The 26508-nt window shown below is 39.9% G+C and overlaps 1 protein-coding gene across 2 annotated transcripts; it reads right to left on the bottom strand.

Annotated features, from left to right (window-relative positions):
• Positions 1-48: 48 nt before the first annotated feature.
• cers5 (ceramide synthase 5) lies at positions 49-25575 on the bottom strand. 2 transcript variants are annotated; one of them, XM_026166914.2, is made up of 10 exons: positions 25236-25575; positions 15876-15981; positions 14530-14660; positions 14125-14182; positions 13930-13980; positions 12327-12419; positions 5707-5835; positions 4761-4867; positions 3720-3876; positions 49-956 (listed from the first exon to the last, which is right to left on the bottom strand). In XM_026166914.2, the coding sequence occupies exons 1-10, from the start codon at positions 25406-25408 to the stop codon at positions 792-794; spliced, it is 1170 nt and encodes a 389-aa protein (XP_026022699.1). In that variant the 5' UTR covers positions 25409-25575; the 3' UTR covers positions 49-791. The 2 variants fall into 2 exon arrangements, with proteins under 2 accessions (XP_026022699.1, XP_026022700.1); XM_026166915.2 differs by lacking the exon at positions 12327-12419 and having other exon boundaries at positions 25236-25565.
• Positions 25576-26508: the final 933 nt, after the last annotated feature.

Genomic DNA, 26508 nt, shown 5'->3' with positions numbered 1-26508 from the left:
GTTGTGTAATATATTGAAATAGGATTCAAATAAGATGAGACAAGCAGAAACACTTAACAGAATATATTTGGAAAGACACATTTTTTAGGTACTAAAGTAGGAGTTGCAGACCTTTATTATTATCCTCATATCTGGAATTCTTTACAGGCAGTGATATCCAACAATTTCATCAACGTTTTGGTCTTGGAAGTAAAAAAAAACAAAACAAACAATAAAACAAATCTCTCACAACATTGCGGTAAAGGGTCGTTTCACAATGAACTGCAAAGGTCAGATATGTTCAGCCACACTGTCTCTCACAGCCGGTGTCGTGCTTTTAAGAGCTGTAATATTACATTAATGTTGCTACGTCTGCAGTGACACACCTGTGCCCTGTGCTGTCTGTTGTGAATTAACCCTTAGAAATAACCAAACAAGTTCATCTGACCAATAAAACTGGGAGAGAACTTTGAATCCAAAGAACATCTTCAAGCACAGGATAAATCCCAACATTTGTAAAAACAAGGCTATGCAAATCACTCGCTTCAACAGACTTCATTGCAGCTTTTACGTGTCGCCTCATCACACGACCCAGTGTCTATCTATCATCAGTTCACCAACACATGAATCTCTGTGCACTCACTGTCAGTGTAGTGTGTGTGTGTGTGTGTGTGTGTGTGTGTGTGTGTGTGTGTGTGTGTGTGTGTGAGAGAGAATGTGGGAGTGAACTTTGCGCGTCAGAGGAATGTCAGAAGACAAAGCTCTCTAAGACACTGCGAGGGGATGAACGGCAGGGGGCTTCAGGCTCCGCGTCACCAGCTGTTGTGGTTCTGAGCTCGGGCTTTGGCAGAAGCACAGTGGCCATTAGTGCCATTTTCTCCCTTACAGGGATGAGGGGAGGTCTTGAAGCCTTGTGTTGGCGAGGCTGACTCATCTTCAGAGCTGCTCTCTATGTCGCTGCGGACATCATTGCCCACCTAGGAGACGCAGAGTATGACATTAATGTTAAAAAATTAATTACCAACACCGCAGCAGACTGAAAGTAGGCCATTCTGTGTAATTTGTGAAGGTGATGGCTTTAGCATCTTATTAACAAGGACACTGCAGTTTTTAAATTATAATGCTAACCAAGCCATCATGGCAATATGTGAAAAAGTAATCACACCGTAAACCTAATAAATGTAGTTCTTCCTCAGAAGAGCGGAAAAACCAATCAAGCATTTGTGATAATTGGTAATGAGTTTCACATTGCTGTGGGTGAATTTTGGCTTTCTTCTCTTTGTTATTTTTATTTCTTTTTCACTTGGGGTCAGGTAGGTTTGGATGAAAGCTATTTTTTGAATGAAATGATCATTCGTAAAAGTGCATTTTGTGTTTGTCTGGGTTATCGTTGTCTGATATTAAAACATCACCATCAGACGTAAGCAACCCATTTTCACACCAGGTAGGACATAAACACAGCGGAAAACTTGTCTTCGCCCATTTCTGATGGAAACAGGAACTTCTAATCAACATCTCAGATGATTTATATTACTACTAAGTGTCTCTTCTATTTCACTTACATTCATATATTTACAATATTTCTAAAAAGCTCTTCCTTTTTATTAACATTTACAGAAAAAATAAACATGCATGTATTTCAAAGCACTTTTTCAGAAACACGTCCAAAGTCTTGTTGGCCAACAAGTGCACAACACTTCCACAAAAGCTCATCTTGGTTATTACTCTGACGTTTCCTCCATATTGGACGCAAAACAAGATGCTGCACCTTTGACAAATGAGGTTAGTGAACTTGCATCAATGCAGACACGGTGGTGGAGGGCTTTACTACCCACTTCCACTTACAGTTAGTTTGTTTGAAAGAAGAAATAATTAAAGGAACTTTTCACATAAATGTGCAAATGGTGTGAGCGGGCGTAGGGACGTGGCTTCACGCTTTAGTTTGACTCACAGCGAGTAATAAACAACAAATTAAAGCGTTACGAGAAGATGCTTCATATTAATGGAAACTGCAGTTAGTGTAACAACTGGATTATACTCACAACATTTGCCACAAGGTGGTGCTGTGGGACAATTTCGACACCGTCCTCACTAATGAGAAACAGTGGGACATACCTGACATTCATAACACTTTTACCACATTACTTATCATTTACTCTCCTCTTACTGCTGGCTTCAAATTCAGTACAACGACTGTCTAATCAAAATCTACTGCAGCTACTATGAGTCTTTATGCAAACGAATAGGACGGATGATTTGTGAAAGAAATCACGGCAGAGGGAGTGAACAGAAACTTACAGCCAAACACAGAGAAGTTGTCAAGCAGACAGAGCAGACGCAGAGAAGCAAGAGAGCAGCGGAGGAGGGCTCATTGGACAAAGATAGACAGAAAGACAGGATCTCCCTCTCTCATTCCAGAGGGAGAGGAAGCAAACTGCGTCTGCAGAGAGAATGAGACACAGTCAGGGATGGAGGGGAAAAAGACAAGAGGCAGCAAAGGCGTTACCAAAAATAGCCGTGGTGTCATCTTGGACAAACATTCTGTTTGGTGTGCTAACATACCAAACACAAATGTAATAAAAATATAAACTTCCAGCCCAGGGTGTGTCAACTGTAGTGAAGTGAAACTAGCAGGTGTTCATACCACATTACAAAAATCATTCTACCAGGTGACAATACACTTTGTGTTCCTCTTGTGCAGGAAGGGTTTGACGTGTTGCATTCAAAGCCCAATTTGAGGATTTTCATTATCGACTGGCCTGCTTTTTATTAAATGAAAATGTCAGGGAATAGTGCAAAGTACACATTCAGAAGTCATGATATAAAACATACATTAACTGTTTGTTAAGGCAAACACCTAATCAGCCAATCATATGGCAGCATGTACACATGGTCAAGTCAACCTGCTGAAGCTCAAACTGAGCATTAGAATTTAAAAAAAAAAAAAAAAAGATTTAAATGACTTTGAACGTGCCATTGTTGTTACAGCAACTGACGATCTACTTGGATTTACCCAGATAACAATCTATAGGGTTTGCAGTGAATATTCAGAAAGAGAAAATATCCAGTGAGTGGGCAAAACTTCACTGTTGATGTCAGAGGACATAAGAGAATGGACAGAGTACAAAAACTCACATAACCACTAGTTAGAACCAATGTATCCAGAAGAGCATCCCTGAACACACCACCAAAGCATTATTCAATCCCGCTCTGTATCAATGGTACAATGGTGCTTGTGTAATGACACTTTGAACTCCTTATTACTAACTGAGCATTTAAAGCAACAGACCACCTGAGTATTGTTGCTCACCATGTCCATCTCTTTATGACTACAGTGTAGCATCATGTGATCCAGCAGGACAGCGCACCGCATCCCAAAACCTAAGTAATCTGAAATCAGTTTCTTGAATATAAAATTGAATTCACTGCACTCAAACAACCTTCACAGTCACCAGGATCTCAATTCAGTAGAGCACCTTTTGGATGGGGTGGAACATTGTGGAATACTGACATGCTATCATGAACCAAAATCTCTGAGAAATGTTTTCAGCACCTTGTTGAATCTGTGCCATGAAGAATTAAGACAGTTCTGAAGGCAAAGGGTGGTACTAACAAATTGTACACAATAAAGTGTCCATGAATGTGAATGAGTGAATCTTGTCATTATAATAGCTTGTATTGGAGATTTTCTTTAGTCAAAATAAACAGTTCCTGACAGCTGAACTCTCCTTGTGACCCACCTTGCCTCGCAGGATGGCTTTGATGGCTATACGGGCTATGAGGTAGGACCAGATGATATGCAGCACTTGGAGGACCAGAAGTAAAACGTTGAAGAGCCACCAGGACGGATACGGCCCGACTATGGCCCAGCTCTCAAACATAGTAGAGTTCAGGACCCTGTTTGAAGAAGGAGATAAACAGGCGTATGTGTGAAGACTGGCTATGTTATAGTCCCAGAAATAGACCTGAAAATAAGCTTAAGCAGCACTCTTTAAACGAGTCTTACTTTAACATACAGAGTGGAATCCCGACCTGCAAGCCAAAGGCAGCGATGCAAGCGAGTAACACAGATCTACGGTAATGTCACTTGAGTGGTCTGTGAGGTCATGTCTTCCTTTACATCCACTTGAGTGACAACAGGTTGTCAACAGACCCACCTCCCCAGCACAGGTATAGATTTCAGCCCAGGTAGCTGCAGCGGCAACACTAGCTTTATCACTCATCCACACCAAGACACTGAATATAGCTGCTCAGGTTACTTTTGCCAGTGATAGGTTCCCTATTGTCTGTAGGACTGTCTCTCTTTCTGGAAGTTGAGCTGCAACATCCAGGTCTCTGCCGAGGAATAGCAGGCATCCAAACATGTCCCTAAATGTAAACACCAGCACTGATCTCAGTGTTCTGGGCCAGAGGTAAAGCCAGTGAATCTTTAAGACGTCCTGAAAAAGGATTCATCTGATCTAGAACAGTGCTGCTACCTGTTTCAGATTATAATTTTATTTAAACAGGAGCACATGGCATTTTTTTCTTTATTCTTAGGTCAGCAGCAATACATTTAAGCACTGCAGATTAAGTGCAGGCTGCGTGTTTCTGAGTGACAGCTGTTAGATATGTCACAGCCAATCAGGTGACAACAGATTATGCTCTTCTTCTTCTTTGTTTTTTAAATTTAAGAGCTGTTTAACATAACCTTCCCAATGCACAACAGGTAGATGAAAAGAAAAAAGCTAAAATCTATAACCACCTATAGCTATTCATTCTGACACTGCTGGTGTACTTACCATATTGGATATATAACAAGCCGTGTGATAAAGAATGCCACGCTAAAGACGATGAAGAGGAAGTCACACAAGCGCTGATACTTGGCATAGTTTGTCATTTTGGCCGCCTGTTGAAACACACACACAAAAGCAAAGAGCACAAATAAAGCATTATAATACGTTTTGTTCTGTATCACAGCACAGATAAGAAGAAGTTACCAAAAACAGAAGTTGGTTCCAGTTCATCTCCATTGTTTAGAGACCCAACTGGCGATAAGCAAAAAGTCTGGTAAGCAATAAATATCCTTAAATCCGTTGGGCATCTGTCTTCGCCTTTAGACAATAATTCTGATGGCAAAAGAGCCAAACGGGACAGGCAAAAATAAATAAATAAATAAATATCCTTTGGGAAAAAACCAAGGCTGCTCAATTACCAATGGCAGTTGTATCTTACTCCCTTTACCATAATAAGTTTCTACGTGTCCTGACCATTTCATCGTAATTCCTGCTGCGTGTCATATGTGCTTTCAATTGACAGGAGCTCGCAGCTCATCTAAAATATTGCAGTTTGCATTATAAATTACATAAATATGTACACAGCCATTTCAGCTCAGAGTATTTTGGTATATATTTTGCATATCTTTATTTTTATTTTATTTTTTTAGTCTGCTTAGTATAGTTCCTTGTAATTGTTTATATTGCTTTTAAATGATTTATTCTATTCATCTATTTTATATGTGCATTTTTTCTGTTTGGCATCTACTGTGACAGCAAAGGAATTATTTCTTTGTACAGGAAAATATATTTTACTGTGTATATGACAATAAAACTTTTAAATTCTGCCAGGACAGTGAAACCAAACCAGCAGCAGGTGGCGATTTGAAGAGCTTCCAGGGAATTAACATGTACAGGATGCAAAACAGCAAAGAAAAAAAAATGCTTACTGACACCAGCGTGAGTAACTGACCTCTAGCAGGAAGTCAGAGGCGTCGTGGACGCACAGTACGAGGCTCCCCACTCGCGCCATGTTGTTGACGTAAGAAAAGCTGATCAGGCTGACTGTAGCGAGGTGATGGATGAACATGATCAGGAAGTCCTAAAAAATAAGTAAAGAAAATAGGAAAGTCAGAGCACTATACAGAGCACTGTATATGCTCTATGACTGTCCTCCTGTGATGTGCATCTGTGTGCCTACCACTTCCATACTGAACTGTCTCAACTACCTTTGAATTCATTTTGTGCCTGCAGTAATGCCACACTTTGGCTGAACTACAGTCCCTCTGGCAACCCTTGAACTTCAGCCAATACATTTATTAGGTCAGTATTTGAAGCTGTATTTCATGTCTGTAAGCAGACTAAGTACCATAAGTTTAAATGTTTGCAACAAAGGCAAAACACATGATTATGCCGCATGTAATGTCCTCATGAATCAGAAACATAGTAAACAAATGTAAACACTAAAGGGGCAAACAGTCAAGCCATTGAATGTGGACCTATTACGCCCCTTTCTAACGCCCTATTTTTACCCTTAAACTGTACTAGAATAGTTCTGCACAATTATTGCCTCAAAATATTTCTTGTTCTTTGCATAGCAGGTTAGCCAGGCTGAGATGACCATATTAAAGTTTTCCTCTCCCACAGACACAAAAATCTAGAGAGAAGAAAGTCAAAATAAACACTAAAAGCAACCCAAAAACCTCAGTCATATTTTATATACGATGGAAAAGAAGGGCATGAATAACATTAAGCTGTGATCGCCTATGAAAAATAATAGCAAATAAACAACTAAATGTCACTGCGCTGACAACTAAAATGCTTCAGGATGTCTGGCAAATTAACAGAACATAAATCACTCTACTTTCAGAAAAGGCCAGTTTGTCCAAAAGCAGCCGTCCTGAAAAAAAAAATGCAACTTAACGACAAATCATTTAATGCCAAAAGCAATCTCCAAGATAAACTTCATTTCAATCATAGAACCAGCAGGTAACTCTTGCAGTGGTTGGTGTCAAAGTATTTGTCTGTAAACTGAAATAGAAGTTTCCAGGCCGGAGAGAGAAAAAAAAAAAGCTTTGATGTCCACCGTAGTTTCCCAGTCAACATACTGGCAAATTCCAGGCCTGCTGGCATAATGTCGCCTGAACTGAGTAATCAGGTTTGGCATTAGTGACGGCAGATGTGTTTGGTGCAGACCAAAGACAGCTTTTAACAAGAAACCTAATACCAACTGTGATACTGACGGTTTGTGGCTGCTTTGTTTCCTGAGAAAGCAGGTAGCTTGCAGTCACTGATTAAACTTTAAATTGTGAATCACATCAAATCTCATTATATTTCAAAAAGATAATGAAATAACAAACACAACAGAAGTGGTGGTGGTCGTTGTAGGGACTGAACAATAAAACTGAGGGGTTTGAAATGTGGAAGACACACAAGAAAACCCACAAAAATGTTGCAATGTAATGTCAAAGGTGCACAATTGACTACAAAGTGTTAATAGTACTTCCTGCAGCCTGGGCCTCAGAAGGCCAAAGGTAAATATAGTAAAGTGTAGTATCTGGAGCAGCTGCAAGTAAAGAGTTAAAACTCAATTAAACTGAAATGTGGCATCCAATCAGCAAGACTTGGACACACACACACACACACACACACACACACACACACACACACACAGTGAAAACAAGCAGAAATCAGAGTGTGATTTTTCTTTTAGAATTTTATTAGATTTTCTGATTTTTGTTCAATAATTTAGAGTGTTCTAGTCAGTAATTTACTGACTAGAAACAAGACCCCAATAATCGGACAATTCCCTCTGAGCAAGCACTTGGCGACAGTGGGGAAGAAAAACTCCCTTTTAACGGGGAGAAACTTCCGGCAGAACCAGGCTCAGTGAGGGACGGTCATCTGCCGCAACCGGTCCAGGGGTGTTTAAAATGACTCGATTGGATGTTAAATAAATTGGCTTGTTTGAATTGTTTGTTGTTAGCCAATTTAAGAGTCACTTTGATGCCAGCTAGTCAATGTCAAATTGTTGTTTTTAAAGGGGAAACACCCGCGACTCTCTGCGGGTGATGGCTAACCTCCGACCTATTAATGAGAAGAACCTTCTGATGCGACCTGCTGGCGCCGCTGCCGACATCAGATGTTCTTTAAAGGTTTCGATGATTCTTTGCTCACCTACTTCATGGTCGAGATTAAAGAGAATCGTGACACACTCGGGGTCCTTATACTCTTTAAGGAGAGATTTGTAAATGACCTTGTGTAAGGTTCTGAAGGACTTCGAGGAGGGCTGAAAATCGATATGGTGGACATCAGCCCAGATTTTCTTCAACAAACGGTTTGTAATTTCAGAAACTGTGTCATCTGTATACAGAACGCGTGCCTTTTTGAAAGCACGCCTGACAAGTTCTTCCACACAGACTTCAACTGAAAGCTGCTTCTGAGCTTTGATTTCAGAAGACTCTGGCTCAAGTTTCTGTGTGGACACTACAAAGTGTTTCTTGAAGATGGAGATGAAAAGTTTGTCAACTGTTGGCTCTCCTAATTTCAATAGAGTTAAGGTGTGTTTTGGGTTGGAGAGCGCTTCCTTGCAAAAGTCTTTGAAAATGACCTTTGCAAGATCTTGTAGGGCCTTTGGTGATAAAGTCAAATCTGCTGTTTTTATTTCAGAGCAGATTTGATCTAAAAGGCGCTGGTGGAGGGAGTCTGATGGGCAGGCTGTGGATTTTTTTGCAGCCTGGGAAAGGACAGCCTGAAGGACCGCGCTTATGAGCCCTTTTCTCTCTGCTTCACCTCGAGGTGACGCAGAGGGTTTCTGCTCCTCAGAAGCCACGGCTGCTTTTTCAGCCTCTGAGGCTTCTGTGTTTGCCATTTGTGAAGGTTCCACAGACAGCGAGGACTCCAGATTTTTCTCTGGTTGTTCTGTCTGTGGGACCTGCTGATTGTCCTGCTGGCTGCCTGACTGGGTGCACGTACAGTGTGCAAATCTCCCTAACAACACCTGGATCAGTTCTTTTATGAAGCCTTCTCTGGCTCCGTGATCTGACTCCGGGCAGAGCTGCACCATCTGAGCAGCCATGTGAGACATTAGCTGGACAGTGCAGTCATCTGGGCGACCAGCCAGCATGGATCGCACCTGCGACATGTTTAGGTTATCAAAAAAGCAATCTACGAGGGTACCCACAGTGGCTGCGTTAATGTCATCTGAATACATTTTCGTGTTAGTGTTTTCTCTTACTTCGTGTGTCTGGTTCCGATGCATGGACTCAACTGAATGACAGTACCTGTAGCAGCACCCCTATTTATAGGTTTTCGAGGTCTTTGTAATGATGTGCGTCCTGTGACGTGACAGTATTTAGTTGCTTTGAAGTATGCCTATAAGCCCCGCCCACTTCTAAAAAGAATGCCTAGCAACAGCGTCACACAAACGCACCGGCGCTAGCCGCGTGGATGTGAAACGCGGGGAGAGATCACGTGGAGCCTGCACGTCCACTGCTGTCACCGACACGGAATACTTTTAAAACCCTTCCGTTATAGTTTGTGCTGTCACCAGGCTGTCCGTGATGGCGGGTAAGCGACGGGAACGTAAATGTGCGTGTAGCTTCACTCGGCTAGCAGAGTGGTCACGTTAAAGCGAGCTATACGTGAAAGTTTTCAGCCGTGTGGATTTTTAAAATACTTTGTGATTTCTGTCATTCAGCGCAGCTGTTCAGCTCTTTGAAATGCAGATGAAAATAACGCGTTTTTCTCACGGTGGAGCTCACGTTTTTTTAAGCACAGCACCGGAAATGACTTCAGATACCCACGTGTGCCACTACATATATATTATTTATATGATTTGTTTCTGGTTTGTGAATTGAACTTAAGATCAGATGTGATGGAGTTGGAGATGGAGACACTTGTCGAAACCGGAAATGCTGAGACTCTCAAAGCCCTGTACGTATTTCCTGATATATTCTCTTATCTGCAGGTATCTAAAAAAGGCTCTCCCTTGAGCTTCAAAGTCTCTGTGCTGCTGCAACATGTTTTGCATTTAGATGGTACTGTAAGGTTGAAGTGCTTCGGTGGTGATAGTTTTGGAATATGTATCATTTGCGTCAGTTGGATTTGGTGACTGTACTGCAGAATCTAAATGCCATACCAAATGTTCTTTTCCAGTATTACTGCTTAGTACTGCTTGACTACTAAAAAGAGACAAATGAGATGTTTTTGTACATTAACAGCTAAAAGTTGTCATTTTTCATAAATAAAATGGAAATGCGTATTTCATGTCTCAATGCGTTGCTTTGTGGTTTGTTTGTTTCCAAAAAATGAAGAAAAAAAAGCAAGAAAACAGAGTTAATGGGGGAATAATGATCAGGGGTGAAGAACACAAGACTTGTATGTTCGCGGATGATGTTCTTCTTTTTATTACAAATCCTGAATCTAGTTTGTTCCAATTGATGACCTTACTAAAAGCCTACAATCACTACTCTGGCTATAAACTAAATATTCAAAAAACTCAATCCCTTACGTTCAATTATACACCTCGACCGGAAACTGTAAAGAAATTCAGCTTCAAATGGGACTCTACCACAATAAAATACTTGGGAGTAAACCTAACGAAAGACATGTCTCAACAAAGAGATCAAATCTGACCTAACTCGGTGGTCTCTCCTCCCATTGGATATGAGTAATAGAATAGAAATAATTAAAATGAACGTTCTGCCTCGAATCCTCTATCTCTTCCAGTCACTACCCCTGGAGATACCCCAAAAACAATTTGACGAGTGGGACGGATGGATCTCACGGTTCATCTGGAACGGCAGACGACCGAGGGTCCAGTACAAAACGCTGCAACTAAAAAAAAAGAGAAGGGAGGGAGAGCTTTGCCGTGCTTACAAGATTACTACTACGCCGCACAACTGAAGCCCCTGGTAAACTGGTGCTCCCCAAACTATGAAGCTAAATGGAAAAATATGGAAATTACACAATTAGACTTCCCACTACAGTCACTTTTAGGAAATAAGAACCAAGCTGAAAAATTTTATAAAGATTTGAACCATTTGACCCGGTTCACCCTGAAACTATGGTTCAGGGTAGTGGGGAAACTACAAATAGAAAAACAGGCTAGGACCTTGAATTGGATAGCTTATGACCCGGAGTTTGTGCCTGCCAGGCTGGATGGGACCTTTAAACAGTGGTCTCTGAGAGGAATTACTTCTTTTTGTTCACTAGCAACAAATGGGGGATTCCAAAGCTATGAAACCATCTCAGATACATACGGACTGGCAAAGCATGACTTCTTTAGATACTTGCAGGTTAGAGACTATTACAACAAGACGTTACTACCACATGTCCATGCTGTTGATCCCTGCATACACTCCCATTAGGAGAAGAGCCCCCCCAGTCACAAAAACTGTGAAAACCTGGCCAGAAGGTGCATCACATCAGCTGCAGGACTGTTTTGAAAACACGGACTGGAGCGTGTTCGAACATCAGGACCTTGAAGAGCACACAACATCAGTGCTCTCATATATTAACTTCTGTGTCAACAGTGTCACTGTGGACAAACGTCTCCGGGTGTATTCCAACCAGAAACCCTGGATGACTAAAGAGGTCCAGGTCCTGCTGAAGCAACGTGACGCCGCTTTTAGATCCGGTGATGGTATGCAGTACAGTGCAGCCAGATCTCAGTTGAAAAGAGGCATCGCGACTAATGCTAAAGCAGAAAACATGCATCTGACAGTCAGGTCGTCTGGGCTTTAGCAGCAGACTGCAGGGGTTGAGAGACAGATGCACCGATAGTCTGTTAAACCTCAGTTAGCATTTGTGTGTCAGATACCATTAGCATACAGTGCTAACATCTCCTGCCTGTGGGACATTAAACTGTTATCGCAGATTGTTCTGACAGGCCCTAAAACCTTTAATCTGTAAAGTCCCTTTTACCTGTTTGGAAAATCCTTTAATGTAAATATTCACACAATATTTTTCTTACACAAAGCAAAAATAGAGCGAAGGATGAAAAAAATCTGGCGGTGAAGCAATCACCTGAGTAGAAGCAAATATGGTTAATTAAATTAACAGGTTAGGAAATTTGGAAGCTGCTTAATTAAAACACTTGCCAGGCATTTGTTGCATAGAAAGAAAAAAAAAAAATTAAGACATTAAAGGAAAGCGCCAACAGCTGTAACAAACAACCTCTCATACGCTGCGTTTCTGTGGAACTTCTATCCTTCTAACAGACTTAGGCCCGCTATAGCCTGCAATCACATGACAGTGGGCGCCCTGGTGCTGAAAATGCGAGGAATCCAGACTGAGCAGCATCGGCTTCACCCTTCCCCCTCCCAAAACAATATAACACATGTGACTGTAAGTCACATGTGTTATATTGTTTTTTGTTTTGGTTTTTCGGTTAATAAATCAAAGTCAAAATTAAGGTTTAATGTTATGTGCATAGATGTGAAAAACCCTGCATCACATACACACCCATTCTCATTTTCTCTGCCAAATAAGGAACAAAAGACTTATTGACCAATGTTTAACGGAAAGTTGCAGCTGTGGAGTATCTGTTGCGATTTGATCTAGCAAACACGTGATCAGTGTTCCCCTCACCTTCCTTTTAATGTCGGTAAACTGGGAGAACATGAGCGACCAGTAGAAGGCCAGTTCTGTCACATAGTAGTGATAAAGACCTGGAGTCATGGCCTAAGGGAAGAGAGAGAGAGAGAGAAAGCAGGAGGAAGGTTTGAATGACTTTCACTTATTTTAAAGTGCCGGTTTTAAAACTCTCCTAGAGACCGACACGCTGTCACCACTTGTTGGAGTGTTGCAAAACATCGCAGTGCACAACGTGATCTTTGCCTAGTGAATCAGAATGATGTCATAATGTTGCAATATTGCATGAGGCTGTGCTTTCCAGTGAACCGCTTCCTGCCAGTCATAGTGCAAACCAAAATTTTTGTATTTTGTCATTATTTCTTATCTTTCTTGTTTTGAGCTTACATATTCCACTTATTTATTCTTTTAACTTGTTCAGCTTCATTATTAATCGTTTTACTTACTGCTTCATGAAGGCTGTCTGTTAGGGGAGCATTACTTGGAAGTTCAGAAAAAGGTAACTCAATTTAATCAAAGCACTTTTGATGGGATCTGACTCAAAGTCAATATCTCAATGCAGATTTGCCTGATTAGACAGGTTGCGATAACAAACTTAAACCACATTTTCTGCACATTTTTTATTTTATCATAGTAACTTTACAACAGTGTTTCGGTTATTTTTATGAGAGTTAACTAAAAATTCTTCTCATATTAAAAACTACAATTCAATGCTAGATTTAGTTTATTAAAATAAATTTGGTGGTGACTGATAAATTCTGTTACAAACATGTGTGATAAAAGTACCTGAGAAGTAAAGCATAAAAAAAGTGTCACGCATTCAATTTCTTGTATTTGATGTTGTTCAATAAAAGCCTGACGCACATATGATATGATAAAAAGTGTATGACAAATGTCCTTCACTTTTCTTAAATGACAATCAACACATCAGTGCCTGTAAAACTTGTGAGGTTCATTCAGTACATTTAAAATATTTCAGAATTTTTTAAAAATCAGGCCAGCCAACAAGAACAGAAGATTATAGTATAGCATCCTTCCTGTTAAAAGGGAGTTTTTCCTTCCCACTGTTGCCAAAGTGCTTGCTCATAGGGGATCATATGATTGTTATTCTCTGTATGTATTATTGTAGGGTCTACCTTACAATATAAAGTGCCTTGAGGCGACTGTTGTTGTGATTTGGTGCTGTATAAATAAAACTGAATTGAACTGAATTACTATTAGCTTTAATCTCAGCATAATATAGGGCTATCAACAGGAAAGCAATGTCTGTGAGCTATAAATAGTAGTCAGGCTGGTTTTTATGACACATTATTGTGTACCGAAGATCAGGAAGTGAAGTAAGAACAAACAGATACTGATAATGCTTCTGCAGTGACAGTCGGACAGGGGAAAAAAAAAGTCAACATTAGCTACTTATCTGCACATGGCTTTCTGTGCATCAGTTTATTTAGTACAGCTTTTCACAGAACACTGAGTACAGTCCAATCACCAAGAAATCAATAGTTTATTCTTCATTTGGTTGCTTCAATTTGGGAATGACTGTTATGGTTAACACTGCTTGTTTAATGGACTTTAAGGAATTATTAGAGATACAACATACCTGGTAGGGGTAACCGTACCAACAATGCCGTGTATCCCACATCCAAGGGGACTAAAAATAAGTAAAGACAAAAGCACATTATTTAACCAAACATTGCCAATACCATTAAATACACCGACTTCTAACAAATATCAAATAACATTGGTAACAAAACTGTTGTCACAGTATCAAAGTTTCGTTTGTGGGTGCGCTCACCTGCCACAGAAACTGGAACCCATATGTAAATATACACAAATAAAATGTAAATCTCCACCTAGAAGTAGGAGAAGAAATTGACCATTTTAACCAAAAACCACAGAACAACAAGTGTAAAATAATGCTGAGAATTAGAGTGCATGGTCTCTACTCCTACTCCAGCGTAAACTGATCCTGAATCTAAATGTTAATTTAATCCAAGTCAAAACAAGAAAAAGACCTTGAAGGACCAGGCAAATAAAAAGATCTTATCAAATAACTAAATTTAAAAAACAAACAAACAAACAAACAAATAAACTACTGGGACATACGCACACCATCACACGTCATCAACACAAAAACAAATCCACAGTTTACTTGAGCCTGCAGAGAGGTTAAAGGTGAGCACAATAGGAGTTAACCTACATGCTCTCGCAGAACTTAGTGTGTGTACTGGGTTTGTCTTGGTTCCTGCGGTGTCTGAACCAACGCTGGACCTTTCGCACCTCCCAGTCCAGCTGCTTGGACAGGCCATCCAGATGGCGAGAGTCTGGATTCTGTCATGAGAACAAAGACAAAATAAATAAACTGGAAACCCGAGGGAAATAAAATATGCTTGGTTATTTTAGAAATCCAGCCTGTGTATTATTGCTTTGTTAATAAACAACAATTTGAGGTTAAAATTTTGAGACTTCTTATCAAACTGAGATCATATAAAGTTATTAGATATTTAAAAAGTTGTCAGAAGTTGTAAGACCTAGTAGGGAAAAGTTGCTATATGATCAGGTGGAGTTTAACTGCACCGATCGACAGTTCTGCACTGTCTGCCTGTGGTGTTATTTACAGAAAGGGAAACAAAAATGCTGGAGAAATATTTCCGCTTAACTGCATCTGATGACAGACAGGTATTGTATTGGCTTTGTTGAGTGTACAATAAAATTGTCACTATTGGAATTTACATCATGATAGCACATAATTTGCGAACATATGGTATAGAAAAAAAAAAAGCTGATCATTTTAACATGTTTTCCAACTACGCATGAAATAGTTACAACAGCAACCGTTTCTTTAATTCCAGGATTGGGCAATTAATTTTTCCAACAGGTTACAAGAGAAACTGCGACTATTGTGTAAGGGCCACAGCAATAAGGTTACAAAGAAATAAAAGTGATATAGATCAGAGTTACTTCTCAGCGTACCTACTAAATCGTATGTGCTTACTATAAGACCTTTTAAGTTCCAATCTCGAGTGCAAACATTCTTTCTTTTCGCATAAGCACTTACTTATATCAAAACTACGACCTTTTCTTATTTTCATTTATTTGGGTGAAAATAACCAATTAGTGATGACAAAAAAAAAAAATATGTAAGAATAAGAATAAAATTCTAACATAAGCACAGTCTAAACAGAGCTTTTAATGAATCAACACTAAATGAATAAACAGAGTAAAAGCTGATGTTTATGTCAGCAGTTTCTTTGGGCAGAATACCAGTAGCAATCACATGCGAGAAAAGAGGATTTTTCTGAAGTCTTTAACACACCCCACCACACAGAAATGCCATAAAACCAGGCAAACATGACTGTATTATGTCAGCCTTTGAGTTAAATCTTAATTCAGTGGATTTTGTGTCTCGAGGCACTTTTAATATTAACACAAGTGCCGTGTTCGTCTTGATTTGACAGATAACATGAATGAACTCAGGCATAATATCAAAGAGCACTGATGCTTGTGCACCAAAATGTTTAATAGAGTGAAATAAGTCATGCAAACCTTTGTGATGGATGTAAACACTTTTTCCAGCACTGCATTGGGCTGAGCTCTTCTTCCAGCACCCTGATGAATGTGGAGACTTCGGGCACAGGGACCGGCAATAAATCTGTGACAGCGATGAGAGATGGAAAGTCACTTTCTGTTGCTAAGGCATGCACACAAGCTATTTCAGATGAGACATACATGGCCAATTCTGGCAGGATTTTTAAGTATCTCTCAATCCTTTGTCAGGCAGCATCTTTCTTCGTGGTTTAATACGGAGAAACACAGTATGTAATCTGTGAAATTTGTACATTTTCTTTTTCAAGTAAGAGTTTCAGTCTAGAGTGTCTTTGTTGTAGACAGCAAGTTTGGCAAACATACAATGCACAGCAGTCAGGCATCGATTTATTTGGGTCAGCTTGTTTTCCCCACATACAGCTTCAGGTCCACGGTAGGTTTGAATATATTCAAAAATAATTTACAAACAAATTCTCTATTTAGCCCACACAGACTCTGGGATGGGCATTCTGAGCCTGTGTGATCCCTGCCTGCAGATCTGTTCTGCATTATGACTCAACTGGCACTTTTAGCGAGGAAAGAAACCACAAATGTCTGTCTAAATGCTAAAGACATGCTGTGGCTCAACAGGCAAGGCAAACAGTTCACAGTGTCATATGCTGAGAGCAGGTTTAAATGTATTACTGCCTGTAATCACAAACAATTTCACAGGCCACTTGTTTTTTTATGCTGGCTGATTACTGTTCTGTGCAGGCTGTAATATGCAGATTATCCATTAGAGCGTGACAGATACATGCTGTAAGGTGATACCTACCTATGGTAGTATATTGGTATCAACCTACAGGTTTTATCATTTGTGCAGACATGCTCATCCTGCAAGTGTAACCAGGCCCCCAGCGGCCTGTTCTACTGTGGGAATTTTGTGGGTGCAGATGGGCTAAAGACAGGTCCGGTGATAGCAAACGAGGAGTGACAGAGAGTGATATGAGTGCGGTGAGCACCTCAGCAATCCGGAAACAAAGGCACCTGTAGGCAATTGATAATCATTCCACAAGTTACGCTACAAAACCCTGAGTTTTACTTCTGTTAGAGAGACCTTGATGTCTGAACGCTCTCTTTTTTTAATCATCTTGGCTCAAGTTGTAAACAGTAAATGAGTTTGGACTTTTATAACCTGAACATTTTAACTGTTGCCATCTTGGTGGAGGGGTGGCCAGTGACTGAAACTACAAACTCATCACAAAAGTGTTTCCAGAGGTGAGAAGTCCTTTTTCCCCACAGCCTTCTATAGGAATGGAAGACTTTTTGCAGTGGCCTGCATCACCCCTGTGGTCCTCACTTTATTTTTCAGATCCTGAAGCTACGTCCCTTTTTTTTTTTTTTTTTTTTTTTTTTTAAAATACCGTCTATGTGGTAGACCAATCATTCATCTCTCAACCACGCTGCGCATGATTCGGTGCTTTCCCCACAGGAAACATCCTGCATTACTTTCTTATCCTGCTCCTCCTCTCTGTAGTGAGAGCTGTGCTTACTGCACTTCCATTGTTCTGACTTGTCACACAGTATGTGGTATGGCAGGTGGACAGTGCTACACTCACCTAGTGCAACTTTAAATCAACAGCTGCACAGTCTAGTAGCCGCAAAGGTCAAATTCTGATACTTGTCCAGATTGTGCAGCAGAAACAATGGCCTTAAACTATGTGTTTAAACTGTATTACTGACGAGCTTAAATCTAGACTGCTACAAATTACACCAGAACAATCCTGTGATTTGCAAACATGGATTTTCTTCTGTAATACAGAAAAAAGGAAGCAAAAAACATTCCACTGAAGACAATGTAGCAGTGAGTGTGTTGCCACAGTCATTTCCTAAGCTGCTTCTTCTGGCCTACACGTAGTGATGTTACAAGCTTATGTAAGGAAGCTTCAGATTCAAATCTCTATGTACATAAGCATATTCATGTATTTATTGTACGAGAGCTGTGAGTCACTTCAGCCTGTTGTTAAGGAGACAATTAACGACTACAGCCGGTGCCCTAGTGTAGCTGCACAAAAACACAAGATACAGTTCATGCCAGTGGTATTCTGTAAATCATCACAGTGTCACAAAGTCTGAAATATCATGTCCCACAAACACAACTTTAAGATACTGCGGTTTGAGGTAAACTGCTGAACTTTCCTTCGAGTAAACTTAGAGTATTGAAGGAGGTTTGGAAAAAATGTAGTCAGTAAGCGATAAAAGAAAGTTTAAATATTTGTTTTGGTATAACTTTAATACTCTAGATTTATTTCACAAGACTCTGGTATTTTTTTTCCAGGAAGATATTGTATTACTAACCCTATAAACTGTGCACATGGAGCAAATGAGAAACATGAATAAAAGCTTAAACACGAGTCACATGCACTGATTTTCCAGAGCATCCCATTTTCTGGGGAGATGGTCACTGGGGAAGCAATCGCACATGATGCAGTAGTATTTAATATTAGCTCCAGAAGTTCTGGACACGACTGTGTCCTCCCACTGTTACTTTGGCAATGATTCTGTTACCCTATCAATGAGATTGACATTCTTGTCTTTAAAAATAAAAAAAAAATTAAAAAAATGTATAAATAAAAATGAAACTGAGTGAATGGGGCTCAGAAACAGGTAAACTTGACAAATTTAAGCCAATTTCCTTCTTTTAGAAAATATTTTAAAAATGGGATCTATTACTTTTTCTCATTGTCTGTCAAATATTTCAAATAGATGGACATATTAAACATGGCCAAAATTTCAAATAAAGAGGTCAGCATATGTGCAAAGCCAAAAGCTCTAAAAGCTGTCACTTAGAAAGTTTTCTTCTACTGCTGGGTCTTTATGATGTCAGTGAGAGGGCATCTTAGATCATCTCACAGAACTGTTGCGTTTATGGGTGGCTGCCAATCAGAAAACAGCTGGCTTAAAGATGTGGTTTAGGTGGGTCTGAATGACTGTTTTTTTCCTAAAGAAAATGTGAGTTTGCCTGCTTTTATTTAACAAAATGTAACGTTTTTAAATTAATAAACTTGTGAGGTCGCCAGAAAAAGTTTTAGAGTAACTGCTTTAAAGGGAGGCAAGAAAGTTAACATGTTTTGTTTCAGACAGGATAACCTGAGGAACTGCTCTAAGATCAAGAGTAAGATATATAGGGATTATTTTGAACTTTTAATCATGCAAAGCTACCTCAAGAGAGTCTAAGAACAAAAATGTAGAGCAGGATAGTGGCATGCTAGGGAAATATAATCAGACACTTGCAATATCATTTGTTATTTATGTAAATAAAAATAACTGAGTTTATGCTGCTGTATATCACTGTTGATCGTTATGTTGCAGAGGTGTACAGACTTTCATGCATGCATACATCAATATGGGGTTAGGGTTACCCTAACCTCCTGCCCATTTGACCAATTAAGATCCAGGATTTATAATGCTTTATAATTCGATATGCACTCAGGTCTTATCTTTACTCTATCCAGTATGCAAGAAGGTTTAGGTTTGATAATATAGATCCATTAAGATTAAAACATAAATCTCTGGTATACAAATAGGTTTTGTAAGTCCAAGTTTAGCAATAGCAAACCAGACTGAATTGCAGTAAAATCCTCTACATGTTTAAACTTCTATTGTGCTGGTGGTGTACAGAGTGGTGGGAAACTGCAATTCATCACAAAATAGCCTGAGTGCCTTTGTGTTGCTTTATGAGTAACGCAAAAGAGAGAAGAAAAAGTTCTCACAAATCTAAAAATCAATGTCTTTTGTCTAACATGAAACCACTCAAGCTTCTAGTCCTCCCTGTTTTTTTGTCTCCTTCCCCGTAAGAAAGACAATTACCTCTCAGTACTTTGTTCTCCTTGTGCTAAAAATCACAAGAGCAATGACAAGTATGCCGTTTCAAGGTAGCTTGGTTATATAACTTATACAACATCATACAAAGTAGACAGTGTATTTAACCCCTCTTCATAAAGTTCAAAGAAAATAAAGACATATTTTAGAGCCACATGTGGCTCTATAATAAAAATAAAAATAGGTGGTTTGAGTTTCGCTTCACAAACTGAACATAATACTGAGAGTGAACTGGAGTGGCATGATGACTGTAACATACTGGTGCAAAAGAAAAAAACTAAATCCAAAGTACACCTACTTCTGCAGAGAAGTTTGATAGAGGAGTTCCATGTGGCACGATGTTGTTAAACATTACTCAAGGCAGTCCATGTTTTACAGTGCACCGTGAGCATAAAACACTTTACAAGTAAAGGCAACATGCAAGGATCAGTGTTTGGCATTTTGATCAAATAAAAGCTCAGAGGTTGCACAGTGCTGAATGCGACAAAGTGTGCAGCTCTTAACTGACGCCAGAGTTAAGTGCCTACATTAGCTCTCTTGCAATCTCTATTAAATGGCTGCACACTCAAAACGCGAGTTGACGTGTCACAGACACAAGCAACAACCACAAGGTTGTTCTGGGCGCAACTGGTCCTTAAATTTATGATAAAGGAAAGCATGAATTAACAAATATTCATTCAAGTCTGAGCCTGCAGAGCTGGTCGTCAGACAACGGCAGTGGGAGAGGAAAGCAGCAACATGTGTAAGCTAACCTATTTATGTTAAATGTCAAAACATGCCTGTTTCTTCTCAGAAACTGACGACCTAACCAACACAAGGCCTGTTACCAGGAGACAGGCTTGGTGTGGTCTCTGTACTGAACAGCTGTGAAGGGAAGAGCACTGATCTACGTACCACCTTGACGCTGGTAAACCTTCCAGTGCCAGAGCGGAGGCTGAAGCACAGGCTAATTATAGCAGAGTATTCGACGCAATTGTGGCCTTCATTTGAATTGATTTTACAGCATGTGTTTTGAAACACAAATGACTTAACATGGAAGCATGACTTTGGGAAGAGACAAGGTTAGATTATGTAGTCAGGACATTGAACTCTCAACAAGGAGACGAACAGAGAATATAGAATAACAGAGTTTATGAGGACACAGACCAAAGGTACCGCAGCAGATTAGGAAACCAGGTTTGGCTAATTATTATCCTATATACATCTCAGGTTGTAGTTTTGACACTGTTAACAACTCATGACATGGCCTACAATGGCTTGCACACGCAAAACTGCCTGCCTGCTCACATCTAGAAAATAAGCTCCAGTGGCAAAACGATGATTACGATCGAACAAGAATGAACTGGTCCAGAACGGGGGTGGGGGGGCTGTTACTGGGTTAGTCAGAGTGAGGCACTGCCTGGAGGCAAAAGACAAATCCTGCAAATAATGTCATGAGTGAACCTAGCTTTTCGAGGACAAAGGCATATGCTTTGAAGACAGTAACAGTAGAAGGTGAAATGTAAGATTTTGATACGTTATCTAATCGTTAGAGGATGTTATCAAATAATATTGTCTGATAAAACAGTAGGACTTATACATGCTGGAACAAGAACGAGGTTTATTACCACAGATCCTGAGGGGTTTCTGATGCTAATCTATAAAGTGTTAAAAGAAAAAACAAAACACAATTTGTAGCTTAAGTTAGATCAGTTTTAAATTCTGAGATCTGAAATTAACTATGGCACCATGCTTTGTTCTAAGATCCACCTACACAGAGCTAAATTTGCTAAGACTTCCACCTATTATTTCCCTCTTTTGCATGGCAACAACAGCTAAGGTGATTGGGTTTATTAGTATTTTGAGCTATCCAGCGCATGCTGAAATAACAATCATAACGTAAGCCTACTGGCGTGTTGTTTTTTTGGTTGGATTAGGCTGAGTAACTCCTTGAAATGATAAGAAAAATTGAGCCTACTCTCCAACAGTGACATAAGTGTACTGAACCTGTGTGTGAACCATGTGTGAGTGCAGTGCTGTGCATGCGACAAGCTTTATTTCCTTTAGCAGAGTAGGAACTAAAGCTGTGATGTGCTTTTTTTCCCCTTCTGATTAATAAATGAATGAGACAGTCACGCAGTAAATGCTCTCTGATAACATCACCTTGCACGAGGCTGTCGGAGGACACCTTCTCATCAGAGAGGGCCTGAGTAGCAGCTTTGGCACCTGAGACAGGTGGCTCAGTGCCATGTGCTTCTTATCGAACAGCTCAGCAGCTCCCCTTCACCACCTCCAATATCTGATTGCTCCTTATTTACAGGCACTTGACTACGTCAAAATTTAACCAGCCAAAGTTGAACACTTTGTTTCGAGATGTCCCTCGAAGTGTAAAGTGTAAACTCACCCCTGAGTAGCAATAGTACTTACCTAATACTAACAGAAATAGCTCATATTATAATCGTCTGTCTGTCCTGGCTGTCCTGTTAAGAAGATTCCCTTCTTTCCTGTGTGTTTCTATATGTCATGTGCACCAGCAGAGGTGTAGTTCTTGGCGTCAGCATCTGTTTGTTGTTTGTTGTGACGCTACCTGCATTTTCCCCCAAAGAACCAAGGTTTAAGTTTTTCAAGAGAAAGTTTTACCCTTAAAATAATCTCTCTGCTAGGGGTAGCAGTACTGGTTTGAGTTACAGGAACTTGCATAATATTGTGTAGCATTGATACACATTGACTATTCAAAGTTTTTGCCTACACATATCAGGGCGAAGCAGCCCCAGAGCCTGGACGCTGGTGTTCATTTTTGCAAAGGCGATGTTCAGAGGGAATTTCAGACCGTCATGCTTTTGATGTCAGGGGACAGATTTGCTTAATCTTCCCGGGGCTTAGGCCTGCTGTAAAAACACATGGATGAACTCTTAACCTTGTGGAAATTTCTTGAGAAATACGGGTCCTTTAAATTACCTAAAGACAATCATCTGAATAAAACTTACAGAATGATACAATTAAAGTTTTTTGTTCAATCTTTTAAGATTATTTAAGGATTTTTTTTTTAATTTTGCGCATTATCCTTTAATATACAACGCTTGTCTTGTGGTTCTGTGTCACAAAAGAACTGGCACTGTTCATTTATTGAGCAAATAAAAGCAGCAGCATGTGCAACAGCTGACCAAAAGAAACTAGGGATGCATGACGTAGTGCAAGGTTCTGGACAAACACATCCAGAAACAATTGCCTGCTTTCAGCGCTTCCTGTGAACACCTGATATTTTGAGGTGGTTCATTATTGGTGCAAAACCAAAAACTGCACATATATTTAAGCCGGGGTGTTTAATTTGACTTTTGCAATTCAATTACAAATTTTACTTCGAATTATAACATAATTGGGATGAAAAGATTACTTTTGTGTAAAATAACAGAACAATCATGTTGAACGATTAATGTCTTTCCAAAGTAATTGTGATTATTGCTTTTATCATAATTGAGCAGACCTACATACACTATGAAAAAAAAAACAAAAAAAACTTTGTGGCAAATTTCTGTTGTCCAAAGAGGTTAAAACTCCAGCATATTTGAACAACTTTTTTGTTCCATAAACCTTTTTTTTTTAACAAAGCATCTATATACAAGTAATGTTTTACATAAAATAGGTTAATTATAGAGGTTAGCACATGTGCCTCAGACATGAAAGTTGCCCAGTTTCTGACTGGGAGGAGACACCAATCCAGCCTCAGGGGGTCACATGCTAGTACACCACTGGTCCCAAGCCCAGATAAATGGGAGGGTTGTGTCAGGAAGGGCATCTGGCACAAAAATCTGTGCCAAATCAAACATGCAGATCCATCTGCTGTGGTGACCCCCTGGGAAATAAGGGAGCACTCGAAAGTAACCTCTAGGATTAGAGCAGAAAAAGGACAAACAAGCAGTCATACATGTTCACATACATATGCAACACCGAGGCCAAACAGCTGTTCCATATACTGTGTACAAGCACTGTGAGCTTTATCCTCTTCTCCCTGCACAGTGAAAGTAGGAGAAGCGCTGCCAGAAACATGTTATCCCACACCGACCAGATAACTGTACAGTTTCTTTGTTCATTACTTCCTCAGAAATATCAAAGTACTAGATCACACCTGTGATATTTCTCCACAAGCTGACATCCTACATCTTCTACATTGAGAGAAACAGGATTTTTATTTTTTAAATGAAGAAATGAAATAACACAAGTGTTAAATAATCCTAGCTAATGAGTTTCTAAAACATGAATTTAGGGCTTTATCTGAGCTCAGCTTCATGCCATTTCACTGAAGCAATGCACTACGCACACCTCCACGACTGGTTTGTCAAGCTTGAAAAACTGATAAGCAGACAAAACCTTTCCCAACACATCGACTTCTAAACAAACCCTTCATCAAAACTTTCAATCAAACAACAAGTTGACATTTGTGAAACCGCCCTATCAGGTCAGTCCGTAGCACAGCTCAAAACTGACTGTGGTTTTCCTGTTATCACTCAGGTCTGTCAGCCATTGTGGCGGCAACTCAGGTGGGAAACCAGTGACTGATTCATTTTCTTTACAAGGTCTGGAAAGAGTTTTTCAAATTTAATCTTCAACATCCCCTCTATCGCTCATTTTCCAGACAGACAGGCTAAATCACACAGAAACGGTTGAAATTAAGCAACTGAGATCTTCTAAAGAGGTCGGTACATTTATGCCCCACCTGTAACAGCCAACACCTGCCATGGAAATGCCACATGCTATCTTTTAAAAAACAATAAATAAATCACAATTAAAGCAGTAAACCTGCACTTGAGGAAGAAGATCAGATATCTCAAGACAAGAATATCTCAACTATAAAAACAAATAATGAAACTCATTGTTGTGCAGTGACAGAGTCAAATGCCTTCAAGACATTTAGTTGTGTGGCAGGGCCTGCAGCTGGCTACTATCCAAAGGTACGAAACACTGCGTGTCCCTTCTTCAATTATGCAGAATGAACAAAAGCACAACCCAACCGTTTTACGGATGGCTCCTAATCATATACTATGTGACGAGAGGATGTGCCGGTTTGATATGAAGTAGCGGACTAGCAGTGCGATAGCTACATATTCTTCTTTACCCCCACAAGACAACTAAAAACGCACACTCTGATTACTAAACAAGCTTCACCTGAGATGTTATTTTTGACAAGGGAGTGTTCCGGCAAAATCACCATTAGTAAACTCCCCACCGTGTTAGCCTTCTTTGATCATGTTTAACCTTAAATTTGAAGTGAAAAAGGACAAGAAACTACAAAATAAAAATGCAGTTGAGACAGCAGTTTGGAGGCTGAGTCACTGACTATAACGAAATGGCTGTTTGGCGTGAGAAAAGTTGGGAACCCGTGATTTAAAGAGAGTGGTCCTCCCACTGCTAGCTTACACATCTTCCTGCTGATGGGCACAGCATCCGTTAAAATTAACTTTTGGAGATTCCCCCTCTCCCCCTTTTAAAGAAGAAATAACGCCATGAGCGGTAAATACGAACCTTTCAAAGAGTATCCTTACGACGAAAATTCCCAAAGCTAGCGGTAAGGCGGTAAACAAGTGTCCGGCTTTAGGATACTCCACCCCGGGAGCTGGGTTCTCCAGATCCGCCCAGGTTACGTTGTGAGGGAGCCAGAACCTCTCGTTCCAAAACCAGGCTGAAAGACCAGCCATATTTTCCCGCGTCCCTGTGCCCGCGCGGTTTGGAGCAAAGTATTTCTTGGCTCAAAGAAAAGATGTGTGAAACTTGTTGGATGCCTGCTCTGCCCCCCCACCGGGCTACTTCTGTATGCCGACTGCCACACTCAACTTTACCGCAAAAGTGATAAAATTACCGCAAAACTAGCTACGCTTCCGGTGGGGGGTTTTCAGAATAAGATTCATGACTACATAACGGTATAACATTTCACGTAAGAAAGCGTTAAAAATATCGTTCACTCATTTAAATTATTTGTCACTCGTCTTTTTTTCTTTTCTTTTTTTAATTAATATTTGACTAAGTTAGAATTGTGGCCATAATAATTTTGTTACTTCCTTGTATAGCTGGGGATTGCTAACTTTATATTTTTAAAGGCAAACTATGAAGCGATCCTCACATCTGAACATTAACTGTTTTCACTTATTAAATAGAAAGACAGACAGGAATTAAGACTGTCTTTTCATTAGTGACCTTTTTAATTTTGAGAGTTAAGAGTGGAGGTATGCTCTGGAGAGAAGAAAATCAAAGTTAGTAGAAGCAAGACAGAATACATGTGAAGCTTCAAGGAGCACAGGTAGTGAAGTATACTACACTTAATACATTAATGACACATTCTATGATTTATGGTTAGGAGAAGGTGACACTGACAAAAAGATGGGAGGTAACAGAGCTGAAAATGTTCACATTTTTGTTGGGAAATTAGAAATGAGTATATCAGAGGAACAGCTATGGTTAAAAGGTTTTGCAGATAATGCTAGAGAGATTAGGCTGAGATCGTTTGGACATGTGCAGAGGACGGATAGTGAATATAATGGAGAAAATATGTTGAAGATTAAGCTGCCAGATAGGAGGTTCGTGGATTCAGTGAAGGAGGATGTGCAGAGGCTTGGTGTGACAGAAGAGACAGGAATTACGATTTTTTCCCCCTCCTCTCATTAGTGACATTTTAAATTTGCTGGCATAAACCACTCACTTAATTTCAAATGCAGGTTCCTGGATTTTATCTCTAACTTGACTCATATTGCTTGCCGAGCAGAATTGAGGAAGTGAAGCAAGTCCCTCCTCCCTCGCTGAA

The sequence above is a fragment of the Astatotilapia calliptera genome, chromosome 5, assembly GCF_964374335.1.
Source record: "Astatotilapia calliptera chromosome 5, fAstCal68.1, whole genome shotgun sequence".
In the NCBI taxonomy this organism is placed as follows: Eukaryota; Metazoa; Chordata; class Actinopteri; order Cichliformes; family Cichlidae; genus Astatotilapia; species Astatotilapia calliptera.
The sequence above is the reverse complement of the archived record's forward strand: the minus strand, read 5'-3'. Positions and strand labels throughout refer to the sequence as shown.

Coding starts and splice junctions, on each gene's coding strand:
- cers5 (XM_026166914.2), bottom strand. CDS start 25,408: ATGGCTGGTCTTTCAGCCTGGTTTTGGAACGAGAGGTTCTGGCTCCCT. Junction 14,661..15,875: donor TGTTTACATCCATCACAAAG/GTTTGCATGACT, acceptor TTCTCATGACAG/AATCCAGACTCTCGCCATCT. Junction 5,836..12,326: donor TTACCGACATTAAAAGGAAG/GTGAGGGGAACA, acceptor CTTATTTTTTAG/GACTTCCTGATCATGTTCAT.